The sequence below is a fragment of the Urocampus carinirostris genome, chromosome 3 (genome assembly GCF_059441175.1).
Source record: "Urocampus carinirostris isolate Australia breed hairy pipefish chromosome 3, RoL_Ucar_1.0, whole genome shotgun sequence".
Classification (NCBI taxonomy): Eukaryota; Metazoa; Chordata; class Actinopteri; order Syngnathiformes; family Syngnathidae; genus Urocampus; species Urocampus carinirostris.
The window spans coordinates 59,562,920-59,579,991 of record NC_142351.1 but is presented as its reverse complement, the minus strand read 5'-3'; the positions used below and the strand labels follow the sequence as shown (position 1 = coordinate 59,579,991).

The 17,072-nt window shown below is 43.0% G+C and overlaps 1 protein-coding gene across 2 annotated transcripts in view; it reads right to left on the bottom strand.

The window, feature by feature from the left end:
• nkain4 (sodium/potassium transporting ATPase interacting 4) overlaps positions 1 to 17,072 on the bottom strand; it is a 77,080-nt gene that overhangs the window by 3,660 nt on the left and 56,348 nt on the right. The window contains exon 6 of one of the 2 annotated variants that reach the window (XM_088332762.1): positions 4,689 to 4,773. The exons of the other annotated variant lie outside the window; for it this stretch is intronic. Within the exon in view, the coding sequence (XP_088188888.1) occupies positions 4,689 to 4,773 (85 nt within the window). The remainder of the gene's footprint in view (positions 1 to 4,688; positions 4,774 to 17,072) is intronic. 2 annotated transcript variants of the gene reach the window in all.

The following is a 17,072-nucleotide window of genomic DNA, read 5'->3' as shown; positions in this document are numbered from 1 at the left end:
TGTTTCTGGCTTTTTGTTAAGTGCCCATTTGTTAGTCTGTTACTTTGTTCCTTGCATTTTACATTTCCGGTTTCAGTCTTTGTTTTTGGTTTGGACGCTGTCAAAGTTTGGTTTCGTTTGGACATGCCATTTGTTGGTAGCCCCTTTTTCGTTTGTCACTTTCGTCCTGGTTTTGTGAATAGATACCACCCTTATTTTGAGCCCCCCTACCTCCGCTTCCTGCTTCCCCTCATATGGGTCCACCATCAAACTCTTACATCAATTGTTAAATGGTTTACTTAAATTGATTTATTTTAAATATTTATTTTCCAACATTGCTGTGAAAACCAGAAAAATAATTTAAAGTAAGACAATTAAGAAAAAAAAAAAATCATACTTGATATGCGGAAATGCATCCTTCCTGTCATGATTACTGATGTGAGGTACTTGTGCCCGCTCCTTTGGCTCCAACTGCCTCGGAAGCTGATTGGCTCCCTGTCACTTTTTAAACCCCCATCTTCCTCTCACCGGTTGTCAGTCCATCTGCAAACCTCAGTTTACGCTAGGCAAGCTTTTCTATCCTGACTCTCTCCTGTTCTGATTCCCGTCTGTTTCCCGGCTCCGACTCCTTTTCTGATTTCGACCACGATTTTTGCTCCGCCGCCATCGTTCGCCATGGAAATACCACTTCCATGTCTGAGCCACGTGCTCCCCGCGATTAGCTATCTATGGATTGTGTGTACTATCCTTTCCCTTCCTCCCAATAAAACTGAGAGAAACGCACACAAGTGGGTCCTGTTTCCAGTCTGGTCCTGACACCTCCTTAGAAAGTAGTTACTAAAAAATCTTCAGGCTATCAAGCACGCTTGATTCTGAGCTGCACATATGCAGAAAAAGCATTTTGTACATTCATAAGCCAAACCTGAAGACAAGCCAAAGGTGCCTACATTTTTTTATGAGATTTTTACGAAGAAAGATACACCGAAAGGGTTAAATGGTTTGACAACATACGTTAACTTTTATTTTCAAACAGTAACATGGCAGTGACATAGCAGCAACACAACATTTTTTTGGATCATATCTAGCATTTTCAACAACAAAAAGATGAACTAGCTTCTTACTTGGTGCATATTTTCCACCTGTCTCACCCTTACCTTATCCATTCGAGAACTCTTTAATAATGTGTCGGAGATAAAGTCCTTAACTTGTCCACTTGTCGAGTACTTTGTACTGTGCCTTGGTCATTTCATGCTTAACATATTCTGGTCAAAATTGGGGTAACACTTATCAAAATAAAATAGAACCGAGCACATTGAATTATTTACAAGGCTGGGTAGATGAATCATACACACAAGCTGTTTCTGCAGTTGAAATTGTTCAAATTGTCAAATAAAATCCAGCAATTATGTTATTTAAAACCTTTAACAAAATGTTGCCAATAAATATACTGTAAAAATGTTTTTAAGAAATTTAAGAAAGGGCTAATCATTTGAGATGATATGGAGAATTTAAAATCCCTAAAATTCGAACAACAAGTAAAGGTTTTGTGTGTCTGTACATATACATATACATATACATATACATATATATATATATATATATATATATATATATATATATATATATATATATATAGTTGCGGCACCAATGATAATAACAACAATAAAAAGAAACATAATATTTATAATAACAGTTCTGATATAATAATAGCAACAATAACAACAAGTTAACCATAGTTTTAAATGCAGTATTTCCAATCTCCCTCATATCACATTTTCTTCATCCCTGTATTTCGGCAGTAATGCTTTTTTTGTATTTAAATTTGAACACATGGATAGTTGGACATTGTTTGATCTCATCTTGTAAATTATTCCAAAGTTTGACTCCAACTTTATATGAGAGAAAAAGGGTGGGATTTAATATGTTTTTTGTCCCACTCCCCTTTGGGCATTCTGTTATGATTTAGGTAATATTTACATGTGTACACAAAGAATATAAGTGCCTGAAATGGATGAATAAATGAATGAATTGTTGCGTACGACATACTGTATGGTGTGAAAGCTAGGAAAGCTAGCTAGCTGAGTCTGGAAAATGCAGTATTCTACTTATTCTGTTTCATTTTTGGAGCGGGATATTTGCAATGTAAACCAGAAAGAATGAAGACGTTTTAGCGTTATGTCTGATCTAGAAACAATTTCTTTCAGTGATTACTCTGAAAATCAAATTTCAGAAACATTATTTTAAAAAAAAAAATCAATTAAAAAGCATTACCAATCAAACAAAAGCAACATCCTGTCATTTTAAATCACATCAAATGTGTCCAGCTTTTTTGTGTTCTATGTAGTTGTTGGCTACTTTTGCTTTCTTTTCACAAACATTTCAGTACAGGCAGAACATACGTCGCCAAGTTTTCCGCGGGACGCACTTTTCGAATATGCCAACAAAGAAGTAAGAAGGATTATAAATAGTCTGACAAACCGAAGCGAGGATTAGCATTTGAATGTAAATTACTTTTTTCCTGATTATGATGTCAGTCAGGTGCATAAGTATTACGGCCCGGTCACACAGCCGTTTGCGTCTGTATTGCGGCTGAATCACGACCAGAAATTTCTGCCCGTGAAGCAGACGCTGTTGGACGCTTTAAGATCGCGATACAGACGAGATACAGCCGTGCTTTACACGCGGCAAGAAATTCACACGCGGTTGGCCGCGCGGAAAAGTTTTGCGCTGCTCAAAACTTTAGACCACGGGTAACCGCGGGCGGCACACGTGGTACACACGCAGATATGACGCGGTGCAGACGCGGAACGATGTGCAACGGCTGCGGCCAGGGCGTGGTTACACGCGGGTAGGACGCGGAATTTTAGTGGGTAATCGCGGGTGGAGCACGGTCATGGCACGTTTGTTCTGCGCCTGTATCGCGGCGTTATCACGTGAATTAGCGTGTGTAACGCATGTGACGGTCAAACGCCTTTCTCCGCGTATATTCAGCGCGATTTGCCGAGCACACGTCAGTTGTGCTCGAGACGTCAAGGGGGGAACATGGATCCCCGTCACCGTAGTGACCTCGTCTTAATCCATTTTTATTTCTTGACATTTCTTTTCATGGATCACCGTCACCGTAGTGACCTCGTCTTAATCCATTTTTATTTCTTGACATTTCTTTTCATTTCATAACAAGATAATAAAATAAAAATGAAAAACTATTACAATAATAACATATTGGCTTCTTCTCCGAGGCCATAGCTTGAAATCTTTATCTTCACGGGACTGTGTCTTGAGCGGTTATGATTTCTACAGCCCGGCTCGGCAGCTTTTATACCCGTGGTCCACACGCGGAAAGGACGTGGAACTGACGCGATGAGGAAGCAGAACAGTCGCCGGCGTCTGTTTTGCGGGCATACCACGGATGAACAGCGGGTTGGCCAATTTTGCGCATTTTCTTCCGCGGGCAACCACGGGCAAAAAAAAAAATCGCAAAATTTTACCCGCGATACAGACGCAAAAGGCTGTGTGACCGGGCCCTAAGGACACAATTCCATCTCTTTTTTGTTCTTAAATAAATCTGCTTACTTCCACCTTAAACTTGAGGCAAAAAAGTCTGCTGAGCTGTTCAATGCTGAGGTTAGCTTGCATGGCTGCCGATAAAACTACATTCTAGTAATTTTTGGATTAACTCTCAAGTGTTTGTGGATAAAGTTTCTGCCTTACCTACATCCTTCAGAACTGATTTAATGGCTAAGTATCCAATGTTTCAAAACTAAAAGGCAAATTTTTGTGTATTCCTGTCTCAATACAGTATACTGTAAAAAGAGCAGATTTTAGTGAAGCTATTCTACTCGTGTATACACGCTGAGGATACAATTGCACATAGTTACAGCAAATGAATGACATATCGCAATATTAAAGTTCCTCTAGAAACATGTATTGAAACACATTTTTTGAAGAGCATTTTGTTAGGAGAACATTTTTCACATTATACTGTTTTGTTAACATTATCGATACAATTAGTATGTAACATGGACAGCACGGCAGAGCAGTGGAGAACGCGTGTGCTTCACAGTTCTGAGGTCATGAGATCGAACCTTCCTGTGTGGAGTTTGCATGTTCTCCCGGTGCTTGCATGGGTTTCTTCCAGGCACTCCGGTTTCCTCCCACATTCCCAGAAACATGCATGTCGGGTTAAATGGCTGGACCAAATTGTCCCTAGGTGTAAATGAGCAAGTGAGTTGTCTGTCTCAATGTGCCCTGCGACTGGCTGGCAAGCGGTTCAGGGTGTCCCCTGCCCACTGCCTGAAGATACCTGGGATGGGCTGCAGCACCTCCGTGACCCTACTAAGGATAAGTGGTGCAGATAATGGATGGATGAATTGTATGTAACGTATTACTGTGCTGTGAGGCATGCCTCATGCATCATGGCAGAGGGCGATCGTGACACCAAGGATTCCGATTTGTCGCACTTCAAACAATAGAGTTAGTGAGAGAGAGCCTTTCAATTCTCCTGTTAATATATTGCTTTTTTGCTCTGTCAATCAAACAATGAATAAAATGTACGTTCATGTATTTGTAAATCAGACTGTGCCTCACCAGACACGAACAAATGTATGCAAACGCTAAAAAGGGGTAATTTGCATGTACCTGCCCACCATATCCAACTCTGGACAGACACATGTCATACAGACATCTAATAGCAACACGTCCTTACTTACAGGGGTACGGGCTTTACGAGGAGATGAGATGGTTTCTCATTGACATGGTACAGTGGGAATGGCTCAAATCCACCAATAAAATCAACTGAAAACAAAAAGGAAAATCAAAACATGAATTCATGGAATGAGTTCAAATGGAAAACGTAAATAAGATATGGGGAAAAAAGTGAGATATCAGAGAAAAAGAAAGACTTAGAAGCAAAACAAGGGAGGAAGTGACAACAAAGAAGACACAGAAGCAAAACTGGGTTGTGCCTTGAGATATGAGTACCTGGATTTACTTTTGATCTTTGGTCATGTGAGCTGTCATTCAACCATTTTCCTTCTTGTTTGGACGTTGACAGGAGTGCTTTACAAAAAGGAACGGTTCATGGATCCCTTAACCGCGTGGGTTGTCAGGCCACAAACGGGGATGCATCTCTGATTAGCTTTCTCCACTGCTGACAGTTCCTAGCCTGTTTTCTGGGTTGTGAAAAAGTTGGCACCAGTCCATTCCCTATTGTTGTTGGCCCAGTTCTGTTTCGGTATTCCTCGCCTTCTTCCCCCTTGGACTGTGTCCTGGAGAATTATCTTGGCGGGTCTTGACAATCTTGTGACATGGACATACCACTGCAGTTTGACAAAAAACTACCGTTCAAACCCCTTATAAAAATGAAACTATTTTCTATCACTGCTAAAAACTACAATTGTGTCCTAAATGTTTGCAACCTAAATTCTCTAGGACTGATCATGGAAAAACAAGACGGGCACAGAGCAAGAGAGAGAGGAATTTTGTTCTGGAAGTTAGCAGGAAAGAAAAGAGACCGAGAAAGGAGAAGTCACATTCTTAAAACCATAGGGGTAAATGCACACTATAAGAACAAAGGTTTGCATCAAATGCTATATTGAAAGCTAAAAATATGGTAAAACAACCACATGTACAAAGACAATAGCGCAAACATGATTTCTTAATCCACTATGAGAAAAAATTACTGCATTTAATATGGGATGGTAAGTGTGAAAGGGGTATCTTAACAATAAACTTACACAAAAAGATACAAAAATAAAAAAAACAAATGAATACAAAAATCAACAAAATATATAATGATTAATAAAAACTTAATAACCATAGGGAGGCCTTCATTTATGAGGTTACTTTCCCAAGCTGAACAACGCACCCGCAATTCAACAAATGTTGTCATCAAAGTTTAAATTTACGTCAAAATTTACGTCAAAACAGGCTGACAGTATACGGTAGCTGAAAACAAGTTGTACTTGGATACATTTTTTTGCAGCATATGTGAAATGAGGATGCCAACATTAAGAATAGAAAATATTGTTGCTCGTTTCTGGCGCATGCAAAACTATGGCAAGTTTTCGGGTAACTCAATGTAGCATACGTACCCATATTCAAAGTATGACTTTGTTTTCTTGATATACATATAATACAATAAGAAATGTGTATGATGCGGGTTTAAATTATATCTAAAAGTTTGGCAAAAAAACGGAATGAACATAAATTCAGGTCTGAGATTGTAGTCTGTACTAGTTTTTGAATAGAAAAAGACACTCACACCTGTGCCTCGGGTAGAACCTATAATGCAGCTAAAAGAATTGGTGTAATGACAACATTTTAGTGCTAAGAGATGAAATAACTGAGGAGACATCGTCAAATAAAATTGTCAGTTTGGGGTACGTGCTAAATCGAGGAATCCCTAGATAGCGTCACTTAGTTTGAAGAGACACTGTGTAATAATAGACCACCAGATGCGGCTGTATTTTGTAGTGCAACCAAAAACAAGTGCTACAAAGCACAAGAAAGAATACAAACTACTAATATTTAAAGTGACTAAACTGCACAATTTTTCCTTCTTTTTTTCTTTGCCCAGCATTTCACAATTTTGGTTTGGGGTGTACCTGTAGCAGGATGGCAGACAATCATGTCAGCTCCCTCTCAGTGAGGCTCACGTTATGTTAAATAAATACACATTTCTCAACCAACACATATATTAAGAAAATAAGTTTATATGATAGTTCAAGTATTTTTGCTTATCATTTGAATCAATGTCGTTTTTTTCAATGCATGAAGTGTTTTTGTAGCAAAAAAAAAGGCGCTAAATAATACACAATGTCCCTTTAAAGTGGGGTGCATTTTAGTATCCTTAAAAAAGTTGAAATATTTTCTCTATTAAGTATGTGTGAACAATGCCCTAGTTCAAAGAGCCCTGATCCTTTTTTTTTGCACCGCGTTTTTTAGGGGGTTGTCTCTTTTAACCACTATGATCGTAGGGGCACCACTTCCTGTGGAGTGCCTTAGGCAAGTACAGCCTGGTGGCACCCATCTCTCTCCAGGCCAAGAAATGTCTCCACCCAGTCTCCAACCGTTTGTCAGCTTTCATCTTACCTTTAGCAAAAGTCTTGTAACACAATAGTGAGGAGTAGGGAGTAGAGTAAATTAGAGCAATGGTTCTCAAATAGTGGGGTCGGTCTTCCTAGGAGGGCAAGGCTCTGTCAAGGGGTGTATGGTAGAGTTTGACCTAGGGCAAATCTTTTTCCCAGAATCAAGAGCAATTGCACCTGCAATACACTAGACAGCAGCGACACTCTCATTGGCAGAGTATTTTGTTTACATTTAGCCTGCATGCAATGCATTAAGCACAGAATGTGAGCATTGAATGTGTGTAAAAAAAGTGTAGACAAGAAGTGGAGAGGACCCTCAAGTGTTTCAACACAAATGCAGAGACAGGGGGAGACAGACAGTTTAAAGAGACAAACAAAAGTCTCCTCCCGAGTGTTAAGAAAAGGAAGTTTGACATATGGTACGTAGTGCTTCACAGTGACCACTGTGGGAGAGGAGCAAAGACTAATGTGCTAGTTGTGTTGAAAATGATGGCAGAGGACTGCATGAAGCCAGATAGATTAAGCTGTCACTAAAAAATATTACCACCCATGGGGTGGGGGGTGTGAGAGGAGTTCTTCTTCCAAGCAGCGAGGTGCGAAACACTGGTGTGGAGTGACGTCATTCTCGTCACAATAGTTTTTTGTTTTTTATTTGTTAGTGTAGCATGAAAATGGTGAAAGTAAGAAGAGGCCTGCTTCAATTACAGTCCAAACGCCAACCCAAACCTCATGAAAGATGAAAAAAGAGGAGTTTGTTTGAGCACATCTTCAAAATACATGTACTTGCATGTGCATCATGAAGGAGCTTGACAAGGGCTACATTGATGACACAAGCCAGAGGTATTGAGCACGAGAATAAAATTCCATACAGCTCCTTTTCTGTAACTGTAGGTACAGTATGTGTGCCCAAGTCACACAAACCACAGGGAAAAAAATTGGAAATAAGCAGCAATTGTACTTCTATTCAATTATGTTTTGAAACCAAAAAAAACAAAAAGCGTTTTATTTTAACCCACCACTGTGTATATTTATATCAACACCCTCCCCCTTCCTAAACACAACCATATCCAACCAAAAAAAGAATAGAAGAACATCCTATCCATGAAAACAGGTGGAGGCAGTCAGACTGTCAAGACAGAGTCTGCGTTTTTATCACTTGCTCACAAAGGTGACTTTCGACCGCACAGCCCACGCTCGCTTTATTTCCCGCTTGGAAGGTATAGTCGGGCCATGAAGCGCTGAGGCTGAAAAGCGAGAGGGTGCGACTGTGTCACAGGGGAGACATTTTGGAGATGAAGGCAAAAGCCGTTCAATGTTGCTAAGGAACAAAGATGGTGAGGGCGGCAGCGAGGTTGAGGGGGTTATGTTGCGGGAGTGATGACTGACGGGAGACACGAGAGATCAAATTGGCGCATATCAAGTGGCTCTGTGTTCGAGGTCAGGCAAACCGTGCACGGAAAGAACAACAGACATGAACGCCAAAAAAGATTCGTGACACACAAATCAAACAGGCCTTTTCCTCACATGGAAAAATAGGGGAGATACGTTTTACAATGGCAACAGCGATGGCGGGAAAATAGATACGTGACTGACAGGGAAAGCGCAGCCTGGCTGGATGGAGTCACTTCTGATAAGCAGGCAATGGCTTTGAAAGAGCCACAGGGAGCTGTGAGGGAAGCGAGTCCCCTTCCTCCAACTTTTATCTGATCATTGCACATTTAGAGCTTGTTCCAAAAACGAAGAATCAATGGTGACGTGATTTACTAAAATATGCCTTTTGTCCCTCCCACCCAATCTGCAATAACCTTTATGATATTATGAATTCTGTATTTGTAGTCCCTGAAAATAAATGTTTCTCAAATGATGGGGCACGCCCCTCAAGGGGGGATTCTGTCAAAAGGGACACGTGTGACGTCAGGGAATTAGGTGCAATTGCCCCCGCACTACTCTAGGGCAGTGTTTTTCAACCTTTTTTGATCCAGGGCATGTTTTTTATATTGAAAAAATTTATACCTAACCAAAAATGTTATAAAATGACACTGAACAGTATGTTTAAATACAATATAATGTATAAAACCCCCAGTTTTTATGGCACAGACACTTGACAATGACATAATACTTGCAGAAAATGATTTATAGATGTTTTATAAGATTTTAAATTTTAAAAAGTGACATTGGATCATTTCTCACGGCACACCTGATGATCTCTCACGGCACAATAATGTGTCGCGGCACAGTGGTTGAAAATCACTGCTCTACGGGACCCTAGCGCTTTCATTGGCAGAGTGTGCGCTTGTGGTGAGCAAGTTTTGTTTGCATAGAGTATTAGTGTCATGATTACTCATTGCCCTTATATGTGCCCGCTCATTTGGCGCCAGCTGCTGCTTGTTGCCTGAGTGATTCCCTTCCTATTTATACCCAGTGCGTTAGTCACTCCTGGTCAGTCCGTCAGCGAACCTCTGCATACGCAAGGCAAGCACTTTGACTCGGGCTCCCGTCGGTCCCGTTTTCATCTGTATACCACTCGTCTGTTCCTGATTACCCGTTTTTCTCCGGCATCGACCCGTTTTGTCCTTTTGACTACGCTCTGATCCCCCGCCCCGGCTAACGACCGGTTTTTGACCACCGACCACGCTCTGATCTCCTGCTCCGGCTATCGACATGTTTTGCTCGTATGACCACGCTACGATCTCCCACTCAGGGAGATCCACTTCCGTAATCCGATCACGCTATGATCCTGTGAGCTGCTTGCTCCTCCTGTCCAGCGATCACTGGATCATTTGTTTCCTCGAGGTCCCAATAAACTTTTGTGTGAAACGTTACGTGATTGGGTCTACCATTTGTTCTGGTTGTGACAATTAGCTCAAACTTTGAAAACAATATTTAACAGGGATGACAAGACAAGCAGAGGTAATGGAGATCAAGAGACAAACAAAAAACAAAAACCAAGACAAAAAAATATAATGAGTCTCGCTACTTTGTGATTCAGTTATCACTGGTTCACTCCTTCGAGGATTTTGAATTAAAATGTCTTCATTGTGGGCAGCACGGCGGCGCAGTGGTTAGCGCTTGTGCGGCACAGTTCATGTCATGGGAACCTCCTGCGTGGGTTCAAATCCAGCTCCAGACTTCCTGTGCAGAGTTTGTATGTTCTCCCGTGCTTGCGTGGGTTTCCTCCGGGCACTCCGGTTTCCTCCCACATTCCAAAAACATACATTTCAGGTGAATTGGCCGGTCCAAATTGTCCCTAGGTGTGAATGAGTGAGTGAATTGTCTGTCCCCGTGTGCCCTGCGATTGGCTGGCAACCAGTTCAGGGTGTCCCCTGCCCACTGCCCGGAGATGGTTGGGATGGGCTCCAGCCCCCCCGCGACCCTAATGAGGATAAGCGGTACGGCTAATGAGATGAGATGAGATGTCTTCATTGTCATTGATACCAACTCATTGTTCACTGTGGTCTACAGAAAGCACACAGCAAAGGTTATACAGGGCAGATTGTATATGTGTGTATTTGGTGGGCAGGACTGTCTATGTGCGCAACTGTGATGCGCTGGTGTCTGCTGTCAGTCGAAAAACCGGCAAGCACACGAGTCAATGTGTTCACACATCCCCCCGAGAAAAGAAAATGCTGTGCTCTCCTAAAGCTGAGCTAGTATTTTAGTGGCTTGTTAGATTGAAAATACATTCATCCATTAAATCAAACTCAAAAGAAAGTCAGAATATAGCAAAGAAATGCTGTGATCACCAACGGTTGCTCCATGGATGATGTTGGGGTTTGGGAAACAATTGTGGTGGCATTGTAAGAGAAAGCAAAAGCGAGGGGGGAGGTCCAGCCTACTGCCTGCAGTTTTCCACCAACACCAGATCTATTATCCATGAAATGGATGCCCCAGAGCTACAATTCGAGAGAAACCTCTACATTCATGTCGGTTGTATTTCAATAATCGTAGGAGCCTAAATGCTATTCCGCAGCTAGCTAGTTGGTCTCAAAATCACTTTCTTGCACTGAAAGGAGAAGTCCTCCAATGTATTGCAGTTTTGTATTGTCACAATAAAGACCATTAATTCTGTGTTCTGTGTATTTAATTATAGATCCACAATTGTGATTTCGTTACATTCGTGTACTTTAAGTCTCTAATGACATCAAAGACATTTGGAGGTAAGTTTAACCCTTGAGAGCTTTTTAAGGTGCAACGTTATTTCGTAAATTTTCAATTTTTTACTGGTGATCCTGGTCCCCATCAATCGTAAAAAGGTAGGGATCTCTGTATTGTCATATTCCACGTATTCCTCATAAAGCAAGTTTGTGAAATGAGGCCATTAGTATTTTTATTTTTTTCCCCACTTATTTTCGACCCCACTCATAGATGAGTGCATGTATAGGTAGGTCACGCATCCAAGGGTTAACAGCATGAGGGGCTTCTTGAGAGACAAAAAGGCGTGATGACGTTGACACAAAACAAAGGCGAGGGAAAAGAAAGGCTTGAGAGAGGGAAATAGAGCAAATAAATTATTTTAAAAAATGCTAATGTGACAGGACATTACCTAGAAAGTTCAATTGCTTGGGCATTTGGCACGATCCTATCAAAAGGACAACCTGCGTTCCACTTTTAAAAATGTTCTGCGATGTTATTTTACTGTACGTGCCTCAACACAAAGTGTATGTGATATAATTACGTGATGAAGTGCGCTGACGCCGGTGCTAGTTGTAAAATTCTTTGACCTACTTTACAAAGAGGATTTTTTTTGTGCGACGCACGCTGATGCTGTGTCTGGCAGTCAAGTTTATGTGAAACAAACAGTGACATTTGTGTGCTTGGATTAAAACGTGTGGAGTAGAATGTGCACATTTAAGAGTTACCATCCTGTATTTCCATTTAGAAATAACGCTGTTTAAACAAAGCCTTTACAAACAAAGCCGCTACGTAATGGCGTTATTTTTTTCAGTAACGAGCCAATATAACTAATTTTTTTCCACTGTTACAATGTCGTTATCGTTACTGACAGTCAAAAACGGTGCATTACATTGAATAAGTTCAATTTCCAACTAAATACGACTCGTATGCGATCTCCAGTGTGAAAGCCACATGTGTCCCGCATGCCCAGAAGAGGACACATGTGATTTGTATCGGCTTTAGAATCACCTACTGAAGTGCCTGGGTTTAGTGTGAAAAAAGTAGATATATGCCTTTCATACACAATTAAACGGATCGGATAAAAGTCACGTCTACGCAAAAAATCAGATTGTTTTACGATATTGTTTTACAATTTACTTTTGTTGCGAATAAAATACTCTAAGTACAGTTGGCTGTCTACATGACCAGTTGTCTCAGGTTGTGAGAGAAATAATTTATTAAACGAACTTTATATTGTATTTTGATGGTTATTTCATGATATTGTTTACTGATCTTTTTTTCTTGCACTTCAATTGTGGGATATATGTTTTGCTAGGGAAGTGCAATGAAAATTACAAAGTCCTATAACAAGTCAAGTCAAGTCATTTTTATTTGTATAGCCCTAAATCACGAAGAGTCTCAAAGGGCTTCACAGATTATTACACTATAATACACAGACTATTTTTCAGCTGACGAGTAGTTATTCATATGCTATGGAGTAGAAGTGAGTTTTAAGCTTAGATTTAAACATTTCCACTGAGGTTGCAGATAGGATCTCAGGGGGAAGAGCATTCCACAGCACCAGTGCCCGGATGGAGAATGCTCTCGAACCAGCAGAACACTTCTTTGCTCTTGGGATCACCAGAAGACCGGCACTCTCAGATCGTAGGCTTCGGACCGGGACATAGGGCAAATCAGACCTGTCTGTTCTCCTCTATTCAACTGGCTCGAATACTGCTTAGAATATTTCAAATTATTTCACATACAACATCTCAACTTTAAAGTAACGGAAATAGTTACTTTCCCTGGTAAGTAGTTACTCTTACCATAGAGTAATTCAGCCACTGGTCCTATCTCTCCAAAGTAATAACCCATCAAGCCACTTCATCGGCGCCCAACACTGACCGGCCAGGCAGGCTTGGGAGTTACTTTTTGGAAGAAGTAGTGAGTAACTATAACTAATTACTTTTTATAGAATAACATGCCCAACACTGCCTATTAGTAACCGGTTAGCAACCGAAGAGTGATCCTGATTTTTCCCTAAAGAAGTAGGTCAAACCTGTTTCCCCCTACCAAACGATATAAAGTAATGAAAGTTACACATAGAGCATTGAATACAAACATTAGTTATCGTCCAAAATGATCTGTTGCTGCTAGTTTTGGCCCTTAGACTGTCACGTGGATTACCAGAACAGAGCAGGAGACCCCAGAGCGTTCGTACAATTCTTTATTTGGGGAAGCGTAAGGGTTAGCGGGAGACGTGATCAATCGTAGCGTGGGACGAAGGCAGGTCGAGTTTACCAGGACTGAAGAGAAGATCGTAGCGTGGACGGAAGCAGGTCGGATCGAAGGCAGACGGGCAGAATCAAGTAAACAACAAGGCAGGTAATCGGGAGTGTCTTACGAATACAGGAGTAATCCTCAGACACCCATGTCTCGGTGTAGAATGCTTAAATAGCGAACATAACCCAATCAGAAGGCGCACTCCAGCGCGCCAGATGATTACCCCAGGTGGCTCCACTTAGGTAATCATGACAGAACCCCCCCCTCAAGGGACAGCTCCAGAAGTCCCCCAGAAAAAAAATAATAATAAATTTAACCCAAGACACAGGGAAACACAGGTAATCGGGGAACTATGTAACAGCACAGTACCTCTCAGAATCCTTCCGAATGGAGGGAATCCCCCTCCTCAGCATCCGAAGGGGCGGCAGAGGGTGGGTCCGGAGGGCAAACAGGAAGAATCAGGACCGGCAATTCAGACAGGACAGGCAGAATCAGATCAGGCAAGACAGGAGAGGCGGAGACAGAACAGGCAGAATCAGAACCAGCAAAAACAGGGCAAGCAGAATACGAACCGGCAAACAGAACAGGCAGAAAAGAAAGAATCAGAACAGGCAGAATCAGGGCCGGCAGCGGAGTCGGAGTCAGACGGGCAGGCTCGGGAGTCGAGCAGGCAGGCTCGGGAGTCGAGCAGGCAGGCATGGGAGTCGAACAGGCAGGCTCGGGAGTCGAACAGGCAGGCTCGGGAGTCGAGCAGGCAGGCTCGGGAGTCGAGCAGGCAGGCTCGGGAGTCGAGCAGGCAGGCTCGAGAGTCGAGCAGGCAGGCATGGGAGTCGAGCAGGCAGGCATGGGAGTCGAACAGGCAGGCTTGGGAGTCGAACAGGCAGGCTTGGGAGTCGAACAGGCAGGCATGGGAGTCGAACAGGCAGGCATGGGAGTCGAACAGGCAGGCATGGGAGTCGAACAGGCAGGCCTGAGACTCATTGCGCAGTCATAAGGCCGATTGGGTGACAGGGAAGGGGCCTTAGCTTTACTGAAGACTTCCCGTAGGTGGTTGTAACGAACTGGGACCTTGGACAGATTGGGTGAAGCTCTTATGGAAGTGGAGTGACCTGGGTAAGGAGCGGCTCGCAGACAGGTTTGGTGACAGTCCCTGCCCCATTCCAGTATTGACCCAGTGCGCCAGTCGAAATGGGGGTTGTGTTGGACCAACCATGGATGACCCAAAATGAGGGGTTGGCTCGGGGAGTGGAGTAAATGGAATCGGATCTTCTCTTGGTGATTTCCAGACAGCTGTAATTCTATGGGTTCAGTTATTTGAGACACGGTGCCTAACAGGTGACCATCTAAAGCCCGAGCAGATATCGGATTAGGAAGGGGTTTAACAGGTATCCCCATTTTGCGTGCGAGGGACAGATCAAGGATATTTACCTCAGCGCCAGAGTCAATCAGGGCTGGGAATGTCTGCGTAGAATCGGGGAGGAAGAGAGAAGCCTGGATAACGGGTCTAGCGTCTTTGGGAGCAGATACAAGGACTGAGTTCAATCGGACGCCCCTTACGTCCGACGAGCGTTGGCCTTTTACCGGACAGGTGGCCACGCGATGTCCCTTACCACCGCAGTATAAACATAATTGATTGACAAATCTTCGCCAGCGTTCCTCGGGGGAAAGAGAGACCCGGTCCACCTCCATCCTTTCTTCGTTGGGGATGACCGGGACCTGGTCCACCTCCATCCTTTCTACGGTGGGGCTGAACAGAACCCGGGGGTTTGGTACATTATTAGCTTCTTGAACTTGCCTGGTGACGGATTGGCTGGGACCCTCCCTCTCTCGGCGTCTCGCCTGAACCCTACGGTCGATCCGGGCGGTCAAGTCAATAGCTTCGTCAAGTGTTGCCGGAGGAGCGTGGGAGACTAATTCATCCTTGAGACAGACTGTGGAGGTAGGCGTCGACCAGCGCCTCTTCATTCCACTCACTTTGTGCTGCTAGCGTACGAAAGTCGACAGCATAGTCGGCAATGGAACGTCTCCCCTGGCGGATGTTCATGATCGAGCGGGCCGCGTCGACCGATGAGGAACCAGAGTCAAAGACCTTAATCAGCTCTTGAGCCAAGAGGTTGAATGACTTGCACGCCGTAGCACCTCTCTCGTAGGCGGCCGTTCCCCAGAGACGCGCTCTTCCCGTGAGGTGATTAATGGCAAACGCTACCTTAGCTGCTTCCGTAGCAAAATTGCGGGGCTGGAGATCAAATATTAATCTACAATTTACTATGAATGGGCGGATCTGAGCGGGATCTCCCCCAAACTTTTCTGGCGAGCCCACTCGCGGCTCAGCGAATCCCGCGCTGAATGAACTGGGAAAGGCCGAAGGTGGCCGGTCAGTGTTGGGCGCCGATGAAGTGGCTTGATGGGTTATTACTTTGGAGAGATAGGACCAGTCCTGACCTAACAGATCCCACTCGAGCCGTAACTGACTCACTTGCTTAGCCAATTCCGCCACGTCGGAAATTACTTGCCGAACTGCACCTTCTAAAGGGGGATTGGGCTGCTGGTTCTGACTTTCATGGTCGTCAGGGGGCACTTGTACGAACGCGGGGTCCATTCTGGTCTGAGGATTCTGTCACGTGGATTACCAGAACAGAGCAGGAGACCCCAGAGCGTTCGTACAATTCTTTATTTGGGGAAGCGTAAGGGTTAGCGGGAGACGTGATCAATCGTAGCGTGGGACGAAGGCAGGTCGAGTTTACCAGGACTGAAGAGAAGATCGTAGCGTGGACGGAAGCAGGTCGGATCGAAGGCAGACGGGCAGAATCAAGTAAACAACAAGGCAGGTAATCGGGAGTGTCTTACGAATACAGGAGTAATCCTCAGACACCCATGTCTCGGTGTAGAATGCTTAAATAGCGAACATAACCCAATCAGAAGGCGCACTCCAGCGCGCCAGATGATTACCCCAGGTGGCTCCACTTAGGTAATCATGACATAGACGACACAATGTTTAACATTCAAGTTACATTTTGAAATGTTAAACAAAATTGAATGCAAAGACTTGGTCTTTTACTTTTAATAAACAGTAAATGAATGTAAAAATAGCACAAAAAGTATCAACTTTTACCGGGCGTCCTCAATTAAGAAACAAGCTCCGTTTGTCATTTATAGTTTGGCTATGTAACCTACTAAAGTCAAACTACCCTGTTAAAAATCCAATTTTATTTTAAAACACTTTATACAGAAAACATAAAAATCTGTGTGGTTTTATTATAAGGGACAGTTGTATGGCATACTATATTATATTGTTTTTTTTTAATTCACTGTTTGTGTAGTGTTACCCAATTACAAATCTATTGCACCCTAGTCCTCCTGGAAGGAAGATTACCACTTGTGAGGCCCCTTCTCAAGATTTCTTACTTTCCTCATGCTGAGGTTTTTGAGTTTATCCTCGCCCGCATATTGGTTGAAGTTCAGAGGATGGTGTAATTGTGACCTGTGCAATCCTTTGAGACATTTTGTGATTAAGGGCTGTACAAATAAATGTCACTGTACTATCTAGACCAGGGGTGCTCATTTCATCGATCACAATGGGTGTTTGATGATAAAGAGATCAAATGAAAT